The sequence below is a fragment of the Gymnoscopelus braueri genome, assembly GCF_963280865.1.
Source record: "Gymnoscopelus braueri genome assembly, chromosome: 17".
In the NCBI taxonomy this organism is placed as follows: Eukaryota; Metazoa; Chordata; class Actinopteri; order Myctophiformes; family Myctophidae; genus Gymnoscopelus; species Gymnoscopelus braueri.
The window spans coordinates 29,775,603-29,793,612 of NC_137617.1; the positions used below are offsets into that span (position 1 = coordinate 29,775,603).

Genomic DNA, 18,010 nt, shown 5'->3' on the forward strand with positions numbered 1-18,010 from the left:
ACATGCAAAGACAGCCACAAGACACCCGACTTAAAGTGAGCCACACGTTTTGTTTTCCTTTGAGGATGGATCTGTGGAATCATGTCAAACCGGTTTTAATGACAAATATGGCAGTAGGCATTTTCTTTCAAAAACTATGTAAAATCATTTTCAAAGAGCATTCCAACGACAAGAAACTTGGAAAAACGTTTTATTTGAACTCATCTGAACATCAGATAGCTTTACTCGTTAACTGTTGGTCATCAAGAACCATTGTACATTTGATACTGGTGTGTTTAGAAATCCCAAAACAAGCAACTATATTTTATTTTCTGTACTGTCCAAGGGGGCTATATTACAAACACGTAGATTGTGAGAATGACAGTAAAGATTGAATCTGAGGTGTCAAGGGTATCAGTCTTTATTTGAACACAAGAACAGTAAAAAGAGGCTGTAAACACAAATATCAAACAGGGCCTCCAACACACTTCTCTTGATGGCAGAGGATTTGAGGTTTCCAAACTGCAATTTGGGAAATTTATATTCCCCCCAAAAGGTCCACCTCTGAAAACTGGCAGGGGAGGTGTTCACTCACTGTACACCTTGGTTTTGTTAAGTGAAAGTGATAGCAAAACGTGACTGTGCTTCTTAAAGCCTCATTTATACATTGCCATAAAACAGTGTTGTGCACCAAACATAGCAGATCTACAAGCTCGCAATGTTGCAAGCTCTATTTTCAGCACACAACACCGTTGCACAACAGAGCATAAATTTGGCATACATCACGATTTTCCAAGGAGAGAAATAAAAGGCTCTGCAATGTATGGCACTTGTCTGAGCAGCAGACAGTTAAGCAGATAGACTGACAGTGAAACAATATCTGAATGATCAGAAAACGGCATGTGGTTTTCTAAAAGCATTTTGAGATGGAATCGATGGTCACAGGCTTACAATGACCCATTTGTACTAAAAAAGCTCGTCTGAAGCAATTTTCTTTAAACCAACTTAATGCCTTTTTTTTACTAGGGAGACGGGTGCTTCAGTTAAGCCCATCAGGAACAGCTCAACTGAATTTCAAATGTTTTGATCAAGATGTTCTGAAATCAGTTCACACACACACCAATGATTGGTAGTTGGAAATCTTTCTTACTGCTTACATGACCTCCTTCAGTAAACAGGCACATTTCCTCCCCTTTACCATACTGTATATTTTTGGTTTCCATTTAAGGTCAAAGTCACCTCCTAAGATCCGAACATTGACAACTCAAAACGCATCTCCAAAGTCAAAACACCATAGAGAAATAACCATTCAGTTCCTAGACGAGACCACCCCAACGAGTCGTTTTTTGTTTTGTTTTTTGTAAGAGCCAAGACAAAAATCGTTAAAATACAAAATATTTATTTTGAAAATGAGTTTATAAATGAAAAAACAAAAATCAAACCATACAAATTGTTTGGTTACTAGCATACCACAGTGCTAGAAACTAACCTTGGATAATTGCTCACTTGGGGATAAGACATAGGCTCAGAGGCAATGAGTTCCACTTACGCACCCCTAAATTATATTGCACCCAAATACTGAGGCAAACCGAAGGGCAAACAAAGCAGAGACACTAGTGGTGTGACATGCCATCCAATCTGCTCTATGTACTTACATGAGATAGGGGGGCCGGGGGCAAAAAAAAAAGGGCAATCAAATGTTATTTTGTTAAATGTACAAACAGAAACGCAAACCAAATAAAGTGAATTTGACAGCTATTTGAAATACAATGAGGACTGACAGTTGGCATCGATATGGTGAACATTTACATTGAGAGCTAGAGGGAGCTCTTTGACCAACAATTGCATTTCCAGAGTATCCCAAGGAGTAATGTTATCCCACCTGACAAAAGAAAAAACAAAACAAAAATCGAACTTAACCATGTGCTTCTGAAAGATATGAACCGGAGGTCGAGCTAGCAAGCCTCGTGCCTGCATGTATGGCAGAGTCTGGGGCTCCAGAGGTTAACGGTGAACCTTTGAGGTTGCAGTGAAGTCAGCTTTAAGGCTTTGTAAGCCCGGCATGTATTCTAGAGGCAATAGAAACATATGTATACTTTCACTTGTTTTTTTGTTGTTTTTTTATTAAGGTTGTACAATATTCCCTGATGGCCTGCTCTGGCCGCTGAGTGTTATACAGAATCCTGATGGATATCAAAAAAGAAAAGTGAGGGGAAATAAGAGAATGAAGAGGATGAAGCTGTCCATTGACGGAGAGAGAAGGGGGGGGTTTCATGGGGGAAATGGGTATCCGGTTTGTTGCAGTTTGTGGGACTTTTTACTTGTGGTTCTCTCTTGTCCCCTTCTTAAAATGTTACACACGTTGGTCTCACACACACACACATTTCCTCCACGGCACTGCTGTGCTCACCATTTGTTCTGAGGACAGAAAAACAAAAGGCATGTTGAGGGAATAAGGCAGATTTGGGCATGGGGATGTATGGCAGATTGTTTCGTTTAAGTCACACGGTTTAATGAAGAGCACAATACTTTGATGAACAGGTAACGAAACCTTTCAAGTGAGGTCTCAGATTTCCCCTCGTTTAAAAGTAATTGTCAATAGTGTGGTTGATTAAATGTGGCTCAAGATAGTGACATGGAGGTCTAAACGATGAAGCAATGTAAAGTTGACGTAAAAGAGGCCACAGATATAGGATAGCACACCGATCCATTAAGAATATACCAAAGGCTTTCGCATCTATGGTGGGGTGGGCAACTGGGCAAAGATATATCAAAAACATGCAGGATCATGAGCCACGATCTTATCATGATTCTTTTTTCATATTAGCTTTTTAGACCGTTTGCAAGTTCCCTGACAGTACAATCATAAACATTTCCCTACAGAAAAAAATACTATATCCAGTACAAGCCAAGGTAACAATACCTAAAAATAAAATAACAGGCGCCAGGGGGTCCCCAGCTTAATGATTGAGCATTAGGAAACAAATAGACCCTTAAATACAATGGGTGCAAAACTTCCGTTTGGCCCATTATCAAACGGGGGGGGGGGTCACTGAAATTAAAAGGGCTGAGAATCACTGCTCTAAATTCCTTCATTCTACTTCTTTGTTTTGGTTGTGTAGCAGCTGGCTGCGTACTTGCAGATGATGCACTCACTGGGAACCCCTTTGTGATTTGTGAAGTCTTTGCAAATAATGTTCCATTTAATACTCCATCTAAATCCATCAAAGGAGGCGCGGACAGAAAATAGCTGATTCATTGGCCATTTCCGGTGCACGACACGGTCATACAACGTCATACTGTATACCAGAATTAACTTGTTTTGGAAAATCTAAACCAGTTTCATATTATAGATGTCAAATTTGTTTAGGGACCAACTGGTGCGTTGTCCGCGTTGTCATCCATTGCTGCTAAACTGGCAGTGCCAAATAAAAGAGGCAGGGAAATTTGGATGTTTGTGTGAGCAAAAAGAACAGATCTACAAGTTGGCAACATGTTGCATCACCACACGTGATTGGCTTGTAGACCTGTTTTTAGCGAGCAACACGTTAAAGTAAATAAATTAAGGCATAGAACTGCAACTAATAGAATGTGCAATGCTGCACGAACAACAATAGTATTAATCTCTCTGTAGAGACAGATCATGGCCATGATCCAATATAGTCATTTCGCACACCCCTAATCTATGGTCTACTCTAATGCAAGCGTTGCAGGCTTCTCAAAATCCCTCAACAATTTTTTTTAAATAAACAGCCAAATTTGTCAAACAGGCTGTAATTTGAGAAGGCAATATTCACATGAATACATAATCTGTTTGGTTGAACGTGCTTCGTGTGATAGTCATACCTATGTTAGTTTCTTGGCTTTGTTGTAGAGCGAATCCACCACTTTGCTCATGTTCTGAATTGTCTCCAGAGCTGCTTCGTAAGTCTTGTCCACAGGTGGCTCATCAAATATGATCAAGACACCCTCGCCTTGGTCCAGGATCCCTATCAAAGTGTAATTTGAGATTGGTTGAGGTAAATATATGGCTGGAGTGCAAATTTGAAATATATACAATCCAGGAACTCAATTAGGGAGCAGACAATTACACTAACCATGGAACTTCTTATCCAGGATCATCTGTGACAATTTCCTTTCCACGTCCCCCTACAATCCAAACACACCACTTAATTACATGCGTCACTGATCGTATACTATAGCAGTACTGATTTGTATAGCAGTACTGATTTGTATAATCAAAATACCAAACACACAACAGATGAGAAGAACGTTGTACCTTTGACAGTTTGATGATAATTGATATGTGTTCAATCTGAAAGAGAAAGAGTGGGGAAATTAGACACTGCACATTGCGTGGCTTTTCAGAATATGACCTCTGCTGGTTCAGCATATAAAACTGCTTACACTGATCCCCCTGGTAAAGGCTGTCAACTTCTAAAGTGATTTGAGGTTCTATGTCTCACACAAGGACACTTGAACAATGGGCTTTGGGTTACGGAGATCAAACTTGTGACCTTTTGGTCACAGACAGACAGTTTCTTGGTGGTTCACACAATCATCCTGACTGGTAGAAAGGGAAGCCACTGAAGAGAATTTGCTTTATCAAGTTCAACTTTATTTAAAAGATTTCTGTTTCTCTATTCTTGAAACGGCAATGTGAATAAAGAAAACAGGAGAGATGTCAATATGGGAATCCAAATATATACATTAGGTGCATGGTAAAAAAAAAAGAAACTGTGGCAAATAAGAATGAAGAACTTGATGTTATAAATCCGGTCTGAGAACCCGCTTTGAAAAACAGAACAAGTGTGTCACGCTTGTACGAGTTACAATTATGATATACACTCTTTTTAATGACTATTATTTATATTAGTTATTTTTCTATTTCAATTAATTACTCTTAAACGGATAGTGAATTTATTTCTGTGTAGACGGTTAATTGTTTAAATGTCTCATCCCTAATATGCATGGCGTGGGTCTAAGTTATGATGTTAGCACCGAGAGGCAGCTCCTTACCTGGACTCTGGAGAAGGGTTCAATGACCCTGATAAGATTCTGTTCCAGCAGGCTGTCGTACAGCGTGGCGAGGTGTGTGTTGATGATGGGGTCATCCTTCAACTCTGCTCTATACTCCGTTAGGGCCTGGGAGACACAAACACGCACATGTTAATTGTATAATAGAGACACAATTTGGTTTGAAACAGCATATAGAACAGAAAAAGACATTTCAAATTCTATGCCATGTTAGAAATGACTGGAACAACTATTTGTGATCGCTGTGGTTTGAACCCATGAACCCAAACTTCCGAATGGAAATAAAGGATGGCAGCACAAAAAGGTCACATCAGCCTATACTGAACATATGCCCCATCAGAGAGGAGAGAAAATGCAAGCATGTGGGCTAAATGGAACATGCAAAGCCATTAACTTGGACACATTTAACTGAAAAAGACAAGCTTACCTTTTCAAAGTCTGCTAATGATCTGTTCTTGCAGGCTTGGGCGACACTTTTCATTGCAGCTGTCTGGAGAGGAAGACAGAGGAGGAAAAGTTAGCACCGGTATGATGACAGCTAAAGTGACCATGTTATTGACAAATACTATTAGGGGCAAATAAAGAATGGACATTTGCCTTGGGACAGTTAGACCTAAACAAATTCAAACATTTGAATGACTTCTACTTTGTTATAGAAGTTAGACTTCATATAGATCAGAGTTCTAACAAGTCCATACCTCTCGACCAGCGTGCCGCAGAGCTAGTTTACCACTGATCAGGGATTGTACTTCCTCTGGTCTGTAACACAACACAAGCAAAGTCAGAGAAAGGACTACTCTACTCAAAACTAAAAGTTATGTTATAAGAGGCAACATTTGTGCCCCAAATAACTTAAGCAACACTTTGATCTGAGTTGATCCACTTAACTCCGGACACCACTTACAAGTTGAGCACGATCTTGCAGAGCAACATGTATTTGAGCGATGTGATGGCCTTGGGATGGTCAACGGAGTCATAGCCCTCGAAAGCTTCAAAGAAGTAGGAATAGGCCGTCTTCCAGTCCTTCTCTTCCGCTGCGTGGCAGATCCCTGCAACAGGAGGAGCACAGAAGACATTTGGGGATACTGAGGTGCAGCAGAATATTAGAGGAATGAATCAAAATTTCTGGCAGGTTTGTATGTCACCTCCAGAAGTATTAACAGTACAGGGTTTCCTGCAAGAAAAGACTTAGCCTAGGGGGGTGCAAATGTGCACACTGGGACTGAACGATATGGACAAAACCTCAACATTTACGCCAAATACCTCAATAGCTATTCAATTTGACTATGGGTTCACACTCATTATTTATTTAAGTGCAGCAACAGTGAAAACTCTGCATATTACAGGTCAACTGTGCGCTTATTTTAATTTTCTCCAAACAGAAGTCACTTACTTTTCAATAACTTGACCACTGACCAGAAGTCCAAGGTTTAATGTCGTCTGTCTTGACAAACATGCTAAGCTTTGCTGATCACTGATCGTTCAATAAACAAACGTCAGTACTGGTACTGCGGTTTTGAATCTGACATAAGGAACCAATGTAAACAGTAAAGCTTCTCATACAGAAGGCTTTATAAGCTGCTTGCTGCATGATTCTGGTATTTTCTCATCTCGTTTAGTAAATCATTTGCAATGAGAGGCGAGTGAGCAGGTAGAGAGCTGCTAGCTTGGCATTGCCAGACTGATCACGTGGCATTACTCATGTTCTCCACCATATCGTGGGTGACATGTGAGTGATTAGACTTGATCAGTCAGGTAATGCCAGGCTTGGAGCCGCAGGACAGACTACAAGTTCTGTGAAACTATCGCGGATGGGATACATTCGTGCTCATCTCATGCCCACCCGTAAAGTTGAATAGTCTTGGAAGTCTTTTCTACATGACTCACTCGAAACGTGAAGGAAATGATCTCTAGCAGGCTGCCTTCACCTGTAGCTTACATGTAGGACAGCATCTATCTACAGTGTCTCATTATACAACAAAGATATGATCATGAGTCGTCACTTTTTGATAGGTGACCGATGACCGTGTGTTACGGTACTTTCCTTGTTCCAGTCGGGTCAGTGCATTTTCAATTACCGGTATTAATAATTAGTAATTGCAGTGCAATTATGTTGAATAAGTGGCCTTATATGACAGGCATCATTGACGCTTTCTATCTGCCAGGGTCTTAAAGCTACTGCTACTGTACATGTTAGAACAACCCAGAGAACTTGGGACAGGAGTGACAATATTGTTTGGAAATCAGGCAAAATATGTCTACTGCACATCTGTGCCATCAGCCGTAATGTATTCAGATAAGCAAGAACTTGTGAATAAGTTGTAAAGGGGAGATGGTTGGCCAGTGTGAACAAATCAAAATGCTGCAATCCACCCAGTGTCACACATGGATGACACAATTGTTAAGCAATTCCAATTGCCCATCCGAGTAATTAAAGAAATTGTTCACCAATGGTGATCAACTTATTGCATTACATAGTGACTATGCAAAGCTGTGCGACAATCACACAATTATTAGTCTTTTTAGGCCTGTATCATTTACTTATGATGTAAATGGAATACACCGCAGGTAAGCACAATACACTATCAAATCAACTGCGCCTCCTACATGACCTAGGAGGTGTGGTGTGGAGTGTCTCACCTGACTGCATGTCCAGTGCGGCCTGGAGCTTGGGGGGACAGTAGATTGCGTTGGCGGTGGTCCTGGCGGAGGTCAGGGCTGCGCGAGCCTTGGGCAGGTTACTGAGGGCATGGTACGTCTTGCTCTCTAGCAACTGCACCTCTACTAGCAGAGCTTTGTCATCCATCTTCTTCAGCTCCATGAGGAGCTGTGACTCTGGAGGTACAGTAGGAGGTGGTAGTGGTGGAAGGAGGAGAGTTTTCAAAGACCAAAACCAAGAGAAAGACCGCTCAATTCATTTCACGCGTGTTAACTGTGGCAATAACATGAAAACTCTCGGTTGCGGCTTTTGTAGCCTATAGCATGAATGTTTTAAGTATAGGCCTTTGCAGTGGGAGATAGATGCTGCAGTGGCGTTGAAAACAGACTCCCTATCCACAGAGATGGAGATGTCACTCACCGAGTGCCAAGGCCTCCGGGTATCTTTTGGTGTCAAAATAGAGTGAGATCAGTCGAGCCTTAGGGGAGAGAAGAGGAATGTGTGTTAGACATACTGAGAGCTGCGGTGCAATTGAGATTAAGCCAACCAGACAGACGGGCATGTGTCAATGGATTATCTAACAATATATTGACAGGTCCACCGCTGTGCCAGGCAAGTGGGCTGAGAGATGACAGGCGAGATAGAGGCAAACTATCACTTCAACAAAATAATTATTTTTAATGTGAAATGTAATTAATAAATGCCCAAATTATCAACTCTTACCTACAAACTCATGTCATTTAGCACCTTTATACATTTACTACCATTGCTCTATAATGTATTGATTTCTACTAGTACCATGTTTTTTTTATGTGACATGTACGTATAATACGTACATGTCACACGAAAAAATAATTGTGAGTGAAATTAAGTCTGTTGTGCAAAAGGAGGCTAGAACCTTTGTCAGCAGACATATGCTGGGCAAGTCTGACAAAGCTCAGCCACTCCCCAAAAAGAGGTCAGTGCTCTCAGAAAGGACAATGTTGAAAACAGTTCTATAGGTCACTTCTAATAAACTGAAAGAGCACTGCTTTATGCTTTTAATAAGGTGCAAAACATACAAAGACTAACGTTTCGACAACACGTATTCTTTCCAGTAAAAACAAACCTTTGACTGCAGAAGACAGTTTGTCAAAACATTAGTATTTGTATGTTTGTTTGCACTTTTTGGGGGGGGTTCGGTCATTCAGAAGTAGCCCATAGAACTTTTGATGGACCCTCAGGTGGCACAGGGTTTAAGTACCTTCCCACCACCGTGGGAGTCTAGGGGTTTGAATCCACCGTGGTGCATCCGGTTTGGCTGAGCATCTATAGGAACACAATTGGCCGTGTTCGGGGGGGGGAAGCCAGGTCAGGAGGGTGGCTCTTACTATTGTGGGCTGTAGCGGTGCCTGTCAGTGGGGGGGTGCTGAACGAGAGGAGTAGGTCATAGAAGTCTACATCCTCCGGGTGGAGGCTCGTCACTGGCAGGTGAGCCAGTAGGGTACAACAGCAGTGGCAACCCAGAAATGTGTGGGTAGGAATTAATTGGCATATTAACTAATGTTAACTCTGACATTATGCCAGATTTAAAAAAAATCTAAAATCAAGGAAGATCTGTTCTTGACTTGGCAGAAGATAACAATATGGGTTGACAAATCACCAAAAAAAGAGCTGATATTTCCAGACGATTAAACTGTTTGCACATAGACTTGCAGTGACACCCGGTGATTTAACAATTGCTGCAGTAATCTTTCCTGGGAAGGGTCGCATTTTCTATAAATAATAACCTCCATCCCTTTACATGTTGGTTGGTGTTATACAACGGTCTCACATTGTCGTAGCACCAGCCACACTGCACTGTTTCTGACATGCCGTGGGTTGGCTTAAAGAAAGCTGTTCCGGACTCCTTCACAGTGAATGACTAAACCAAAATGGCAAGTTGAACTTTTCAAATTTCAAATGAGACGCCTCTAAGACAGCCAATATTGTACAGTACACTGTGTGGTTACAATTACATCCAGGTTTTGCAACAAAATCCTCCTTCATAAAATAAAAAATATAAAAAAAAATCACACCCAGTGTGAAGTGGGCGGTGTGGTCACAGTGGTCATCACAGTGATGGAAGTTCACTTAAAGAAAAGTAATATTGTGGACCAACCATTGTACACCCCTAACTTTAAAAAAAAACATAAATGTGTTTTTTTTAAGTGCATAGTCCTATTTATAGGGCTATGCACATGTGTCATGTTTCACTAGCCAATCACAGTCCTGAATAGACTGTGATTGGCCAATCACGGTGCAGGGTTAGGGGGGTACACTGGTGGCCAATCACAGCGCAGGGTTGGGGGGGTGCAATCGATGTCGATGTCCAAACCTCACATATAGAAAAAACAGGTGTTTTGCAGTGTCCTTGCCTCTAGAGCCTGTCTAAGGAAGGTCCTCTTCTCGTTCTTGGCCCACTCGATGCACTCGAGACACTGCTGGACTTCTTGCCCCGTTCCTGCGTCCATATCCAGAAAGAGGTCTAGCAGAATACGGACCAGTCTGGCTGCCTTTGCCTTGCTGATGGAGATGAGGAATGGCCTGACATACTTGAGCAGACCACCCAGCTCTGGAGGACAATGCAACAGAAAATGATGAACAAGAATAAATCACATTAGGTTAAATATATGAACTTCAAATTGATGTTGAACTTTAGTAGAAGTCAACCTTGGGTTGTACAGCTACCAAGACTGATATAATGGACATGATTTTAAGACCAAATACTGTCATTTATCAGCTGCTCGCGTGCTCCATGAGTGAGTAATCATGGAGGATCTTGTGGGGTTTTTTTTAATCCTTGATTCATACTTAATTTTGGGAAAATGAAATGGTTCTTTTATACATGATATATTACCCTTTAAATTGATAGAAGATCTAGCCGGTAGCTTATGTCAGGAATTCAAATTATATACCAGAAAATGTAGACAGAGGATGGAGAAAATTGTAAAGATTTTGTGTGTATATATATATATATATATATATATAAAACAAATGGATAAGATCAAATTTAATTTAATCAAGTGACATTTCAAGCAACACAGGCTCTTCTACACTTGTGTGCTGACTGTGCTCAAAACATCACCGTCTTAAATAAAATCCTCTTCAGAAGCAATCTGTCGTGGATCTTCTACAGGTAGTTTTACAACATAACGTTCTACCAAAGTTCAACATAACTTTCATGCATAAAATATATAAACATTGCAAATGAAGATGTGAATGAAGTAAATCCGGTAAATTAAACACTGTATTGCTTACCTGCAGCCTGCCCTGTCTTGGCCAAGAGTGTCCCAAGCTCCAGGATGCTCTGTTCTTTAACCCTGACAGCTTCCTCGTCATTTTCTTGAACATCTCTCCTCACTGTTGAGAGAAATGGCACAAGTAACTAAGTAGGTCTGACATGAGTGGGGTCAGGTCATAGTTCTCTGGTCTCCATACCAATGAACGGCTAACATTACTTGTGTACTTTCTCAATGACTTGGAGAGGAGTGGGAGAGTGTGAGTGTGAGTGTGTGTGTGTGTGTGTGAATCATGTTTAGCTAGTCAGCTAGTGGGCTAGTGTGACAGGGCAATTTAAGGACAGCAACACAGTGGAATGCTGTGGTTATAGCAGCCTGCAATAACAATGTCATGCTGTTTGACCACAAAAAGCACACATTCGATGCGTTGACCCTCTCCTCTACACCCACTGGGTGCCTTTAAACGAGCTACACCTCCTGTCACTTTGCTTACAGAGGAGGTTATTATTATATTGTGCTGGGATTTTAGTCATCAGTCAAGAGCTTTCTGACCAGCTATAGCCATGTCAGCTACAGTAGCGTCATGCTACCATGCAACACACAAACACACGGCTCACGTCAGGTGGTTTCAGTGATATGTCGATAATTGCCGTTAATAACACGGCGTAATGAAAACCGACGGGTTAGTTTAGGACTGAGCGCTGTTAGCATTACGAACAGGCGTGTCATTGTCAGGCCTTGTGTTAGCATCCATGCTAACCAGTGTTGCCATGTTCGCTTATTATAAGCCACTTTGGGCTTGTTTTTCTGTTATGTTGCTTGTAAATATTGATAGTTTGGGGCTTGCGTTTTTTTTGTGGCATATTTCTTAAGTGTAGTTGCTTATTTGGGCTAGTTTACTGATGTTGTTTACACCAGTGGTTTTCAAGTTTTCAATCATTTTCTAGTCAAGGGCACTCGTTTGAAAATATTTTATGACAGGGACATACAAGATGTGTGTTGTTAAAGTGTTTTTTTTTTAAAATAGCAGATCTACAAGTCCTGTTGTGAGCTTGTCGACCGGCTATTTTCAAATAGCCAATGTATGTATACATGTTCAAAGTGCCATAGTAGCTTCTTTTGGGCTTGTTTTCATAGACCTGGTTGCTTGTTTCTCTCGCAAAACCTGGCAACACTGATGCTAACTTAGCTACCCTGTTATATCCACCGTTCATGCAGTGAGTCAGCAACGACCCGGCTCTTACCGGGCTAACAGGCTAGCTGTCTGTTACACACTGGCTGTGGCACAAACACCCACATATAGATACATATATAGACATATACACGTGTATACAAGCGTTCACCACCTACCTATTGAGTGGAGGATGTCGATAGAAGCGTTGCTATCCGTGCTAATGAGAGACTGGGCTCTCTGGAACTCAACCACTGCCGCAGCCGCCATCTTCCCTATTCAAATGCTGCCTGTGTGTGAGAAAACCTCCACGTTACGTAGTGCTGCGTCACCTCGCTGCGTCCGTCCCTCCGACACCAAGAGGATGCTGGGAAATGTAGTTAGCAGTGGTGGTGGTGGAAGAAGTACTCACATTTCTTTACTTAAGTAAACGACAACGTATCAATACCGCAATGTAGAAATACTCCGTTACAAGTAAAATTCTGGTGTTCAGAATTTACTTTAGTAAAAGCTCAAAAGTATTGGCATCAAAATATACTTGAGATGTAGTGGAGTAGAAGTAAAAGTATAGAAAATTGGAAATACTCCACTAAAGTAAAAAATACCTAACAATTGGACATAAGTAAATGTACTTAGTTACTTTCCACCACTGAATGTAGTTAGGCTCGTCGATCAAGGCTCAACCATTTAAATTACATTTATATTCATTCTCTGACAGCCGCCCTCCACACACAGCGTGTTTGCATTAAAGAAATGAAGATCGTCGATAATTGATTAATTGATAATCAGCTGCCAATCATTAAGTGCTCCAGCAATTTCAGGATGTTATGATTGCAAGTCGGAACCCCTTATTTATTAGGACATTACAATCTGGCTAATGGGCCTATCAATTAGATATCATACAGCAGGTTATGTTAACTAATGACTTGCCTACTAATTTACAAACAGACTTGCTAATGCTCAAGTAAATAAAGACGAAAACATGGTAATTATAAGAGCTCATATTTCTATGTGTGGTCTAATGTTGTTTTTATGTTGTCGCAGGATACACACTTTCAATTGGAATGAGCCTTTTTGTTTTATTAACTCAATTGAATTCATATTTATTAGTTTGACGTGTGGGTATACTATGGCTGACTTTATTTTATTGCCATGCAGGCACGACGCGAAAAACGGTCGTATCATATGCATGTCTATTATTGGCTCCAGATTGATTTTGTATTAAAATCTCTTATTATCACAACATGATATCACAACATAAGCTCGTCTGCCTGCTGCGCTATCGTCGTTAAGAAAGAAATGGATGAGCTGAGTTCACTGGGTTTAGAATCGGTAACCGGAATACTCGCCCCAAAACACGCTCACCCCCACTTTTGTTTTTTTTAGCGTACCGCTTGCCCCCAGTGGTTTTAGTATTCTTGTATGCTTGTACAGAAACAGGTTTAGGGTTAGGCATAGTTTTACTGAGGTTAAGTTTAGGAATACGGTTAGGTTTAGGCATAATTTTACTGAGGTTGCGTTTAGGAATACCAGGTGACCGTTCCGAGGTCGCGGGACTAGACCCGGGTGGGTGACTGTGTTTTGGGGCGAGCGTTTTGGTATTCAAATCCTATGGCTGTGATTGGGCGCAGCAGCAGCAGAAAAGCAGCACCACGGACAGAGCACAGAGCGGCGCCCATGCACCACTGCCTTTGCGTCAAGTGTCCTCTCTCTCCCAGTTCTACAGCAGTGGTTTTAAAACCCTTTTTCATATCAAGGACAAGGTTCATGGTTCAATATTTATTTGAGCCACACGGACCACCGTTTGATGAGATTTAGCCTCTCAGAACCTAAGACTTCGAATATTTTGTTATCGTTGGATAAGATTTTGTCCACAAATCCATGCTGTATTTATGTTGGCACTATGAGAGATGACACTACAGGCAAATGTTGATCAAAACAACAATTCTTCTACATTCTCTAATTGTGTAGACTTCTTGTAAATTAAGTAATGCAGATGTTTAACAATAATTTGTTACACATCTGTTAAACATCATGCTAAAGAGCTAATGAGTTCGTAAAATTAAACCAAATGGACCCATAAAGGTCAATTTGGTTTCATACACTCTCAAGAGTTAAAGATCTATAAGGATCCATTTGGTTTCATTTTACACTCTCAAGAGTTAAAGCTCTTTAAGGGTCCATTTGGTTGCCAACTCTCCCATCATTTTGCTGGGGGACCACCTGGAACCCCCTCAAGGACCACTGGTGGTCCCCGGACCACTGGTTGAGAACCACGTGTTCTACAGCATCTCCACCAGTCTGTACCAAACACATCCGCATCCCCGGCTCAGCATCCATTCCACAGTTGCCTACCATCGCCTGTGCACCCAGCACACCAGGCGTGCACATCTCAAAATATCCGGCTTGATTTAAAACGCGTCTTCTTTCTCTTGGATTGGATTGTTTTTGGGGTTTTTTCTCTTTTTTTTTTACTGTCTCATCCACATTTACCCATGAAGGATATGGTTTAAGGAGGCTTTCACCTTGATTTGCGCCTGATAAAGGACAGACAGGCTGGGATCCCAGACCTATAGAGAGCATTGCTGCAGTGCAATTATTTTCTCATCGAGCGGAAGATAAACATCAGGTAAGCAGCCTTGTCTATCTTAATTTCTTAACCATTCTTCCTGAAATTGTACACGTAGAAATGTGAGGCAAGCATAAGGGTTGTTTAATTGGAAGAAATTGCAATGTAGACTTAAGATATAGGCTATGTTGACTTAAGATAGTCCAAAGCTTATAAGCATACTTAGGATAAAGCTAATTGTAAAAGACAGACAGAAAGAAAGAAAGAGCCTTGAAGGATGTAATATAATGTTTACTATTATGAGGCCACCGCCTATTATGGTCGGCACTCGGCAGCATCTTCACTGCGACGCAGAGACTCGCAGTTTCAGGACCACGGAGAGCGTTCATGTAGTCCACACACACACGGTTATCGCAGCACGCTGGCAAGGAACATATGATGACCTTGTAAAAAATCGCTAGCCTAGTATATGTAAAGATACATTCCGATCACATTTGCTCAAGGTGTTTTGACTCGTTTGCGAAATAATTTATTAGGCTTATTTAGGGTGATGGAATGAAGGACTGAGCTGAGCTCGGCTGGCTTACACAATCCTGCGCAAGTGCGCATAGCCGTCATATTCATTGTTTTTCGTTTAGCTGTCCATGACTACTGCGATAAGGAAGAAAATAATATTTTCTAATAGTATTATTAGTTAGTAATAATGATTGGAATAATGAGACCCATGGCCTCAATAGGCTAAGTGGCATTTGCTGCATGTACATGCAGCAAATGCGACCTTCACTTACTGTATGGTGTGTTTACGTTTTCACTAGGCTTCCATTTTATTCAAGAGGGGTGTGCTCCCCTATCTTCGACTCTGACAGTTGGAGGACATTGATCATAAAATCCATAGCTCTCAACATGAGATGTTAATTTAATGTGCTGAATTAACAAGATTTGTATTCACATCAACTAGGTTTTGTTGCCTATTAGGTTCTTGCACAATTCTAGATCATGTTTGTTTCTCAATCACATGCATGTTTTGATTCTCTTTGTACATAGGAATACAGATTGTAGCTCATGATTCACGGATTTACTTTCAAATTGCTTATTACAGAAAATCGATATATGCTTCATTCACACATACATTTAGTGACAGATATCCATGGCTTTTGACTTTATACTGCAAATTAAATAGTTCAATGTTTATAACATAGTTGCATGCTGCAGATAAATATTTGGCTCTTGTAGAATGCAAACATTTATGAAAACATTATGCTACTTTTTACTCAATATATAGATAAACATTACATTATTGCATATAATGTGAATAATGCGGGCACCATCATGAAAACAAATCAATTAAGGCCACAATTTCTAATAGTAAATTAAGCTAATCATAAGCCATGTTTCATTTGACTAACCAGTTATTCATCCTGTTTTTAACAGGCACTGCTGATCACACAGAGACGGCAAAATAGGGAACACAGATAGTTTCATCCAAGGTGCTCTACACCGCTTCACAGAGCCATTTACAGGAAGACACCCGCCCTGGTTATAGATGTCTGAGAGTGACGACAGACTCTAGCACGGGTCTCCCAGCTCCCTGAAGCCTTGAGGCATTGAGACCCTCAGGATCTCCCCTGCCAGGCGCTTTCCTGATCTTGCACGGATAAACCGCTTGGACGCGTCAAGTATTCACCATGGGAACCGTGCTGTCCTTGTCGCCTAGCTACCGGAAGGCGGCCCTCTTTGAGGATGGGCCGGCCACGGTGGGCCACTACACGGCCGTTCAGAACAGCAAGAATGCCAAAGACAAGAACCTGAAGCGCCACTCGCTCATCAATGTGCTTCCGTGGAAGCGCATTGTGGCCGTATCGGCCAAGAAGAAAGGTTCCAAGAAGGTGCAACCCAATGGCAATGCCTACCAGAACAACGTCACCCACCTCAATAATGAGAACCTGAAGAAGTCACAGTCCTGTGCCAACCTCTCCACTTTCACCCAGGACCAGAGCACCCCAGCACTCACAAAGAGCTCCAAAGACACTGTCTCGTCTGTCAAGAAGGTTCCGTTGGCCAACTCCAATGTGACCCCTGGGACCCCCAAGAGGGTGATCGTCCAGGCCTCCACCAGCGAGCTGCTGCGCTGCCTTGGGGAGTTCCTGTGCCGACGCTGCTACAGACTGAAGCACCTGTCGCCTACCGACCCGGTGCTGTGGCTGCGCAGCGTGGACCGCTCCCTGCTGCTGCAGGGCTGGCAGGACCAGGGCTTCATTACGCCCGCCAACGTGGTCTTCGTCTACATGCTGTGCCGCGACGTGGTGTCGTCTGAGGTTGCCACCGAACACGAGCTGCAGGCCGTGCTGCTCACCTGCCTCTACCTGTCCTACTCCTACATGGGCAACGAGATCTCCTACCCACTCAAGCCCTTCCTGGTGGAAAGCTCCAAGGAGACCTTCTGGGACCGTTGCTTGTCCATCATCAACCTGATGAGCGCCAAGATGCTCCAGATCAACTCGGACCCACATTACTTCACCCAGGTGTTCGCCGACCTGAAGAACGAGAGCCAGAAAGAGGAGGAGAGGAGCCGCCTGCTCATTGGTCTGGACCGGTGAGGGGACACTGGGGGTGGGGGAGGTGAGGGACCACAGGGGAGGCAGGGCATACTCCAGTCTGGCATTTCAAAGGATATTGGTAATTTCGTTCATTTATTATTTATTGTTGTCCAAAATCATGACGGCAGCAAAACCATTCTGAAGTATACTTGACATTTACAACAGCTACGCTTTGTATTAATAGTAAGACTGACAGGATCGGTCACCATTTAGTGGGAGGTCAGGTTCTTTCATTGCAAAGGTTTTGTGACGGTTCATTTGACTGAAGATGTGTCCAAAATGTTCTCATTCTGTTGGAGGGGTAACAGTTGAAATTCACACCAAAAAGGAGGACACAGGAGCTCATACTCATAGAACAGAGCAACAATGCATCCTTCTTTTTTTTGCTTCTGTAAGATATTTACAGTACTTAAAGACCAAATCCTATTTTTGAGCAAACAATGGATTTTCTCCGAACCTGAGAATGAAAGCTTTTTTTGATGATATCTCAAACAAAAAATGCCAGACTCGGGTACATCCTTTACTAACATTACAGATATATATCTATATAAAATACAGCAAAATCTTAAACAAAAGGAAAAAGACCCCAAACAATTCCGAACAAAAAGACAAAGAAATTGTAGAAAAAGAATCTACAGCAATGAATGTGGAGAACACTGAGGCTGCTGCAGCCTCGCAGTGACCTTCTGACTGACTGACGATGTGATGTGTGCACTGCCTACTGCAGGAGGGTGAGGG

General features: G+C 41.9%; 2 protein-coding genes across 2 annotated transcripts; one reads left to right on the forward strand and one right to left on the reverse strand.

Annotated features, from left to right (window-relative positions):
• Positions 1-174: 174 nt before the first annotated feature.
• On the reverse strand, positions 175-12,396 carry psmd11b (proteasome 26S subunit, non-ATPase 11b). Its single transcript, XM_080454629.1, has 13 exons — positions 12,286-12,396; positions 10,955-11,056; positions 10,072-10,268; positions 8,096-8,153; positions 7,657-7,851; positions 5,921-6,065; positions 5,715-5,775; positions 5,444-5,506; positions 4,999-5,124; positions 4,259-4,294; positions 4,077-4,128; positions 3,826-3,968; positions 175-2,397 (listed from the first exon to the last, which is right to left on the reverse strand). The coding sequence occupies exons 1-12, from the start codon at positions 12,374-12,376 to the stop codon at positions 3,826-3,828; spliced, it is 1,269 nt and encodes a 422-aa protein (XP_080310755.1). The 5' UTR covers positions 12,377-12,396; the 3' UTR covers positions 175-2,397.
• A 3,964-nt stretch (positions 12,397-16,360) lies between these two features.
• On the forward strand, positions 16,361-17,272 carry cdk5r1b (cyclin dependent kinase 5, regulatory subunit 1b (p35); the record flags this gene model as incomplete). The annotated part of the gene is made up of 1 exon (XM_080454906.1): positions 16,361-17,272. The coding sequence occupies one exon, from the start codon at positions 16,361-16,363 to the stop codon at positions 17,270-17,272; it is 912 nt and encodes a 303-aa protein (XP_080311032.1).
• Between the last annotated feature and the right edge of the window lie 738 nt (positions 17,273-18,010).

Coding starts and splice junctions, on each gene's coding strand:
- psmd11b (XM_080454629.1), bottom strand. CDS start 12,376: ATGGCGGCTGCGGCAGTGGTTGAGTTCCAGAGAGCCCAGTCTCTCATT. Junction 4,295..4,998: donor AACCCTTCTCCAGAGTCCAG/GTAAGGAGCTGC, acceptor TTTCTCTTTCAG/ATTGAACACATATCAATTAT. Junction 4,129..4,258: donor TTATCATCAAACTGTCAAAG/GTACAACGTTCT, acceptor TTTGGATTGTAG/GGGGACGTGGAAAGGAAATT.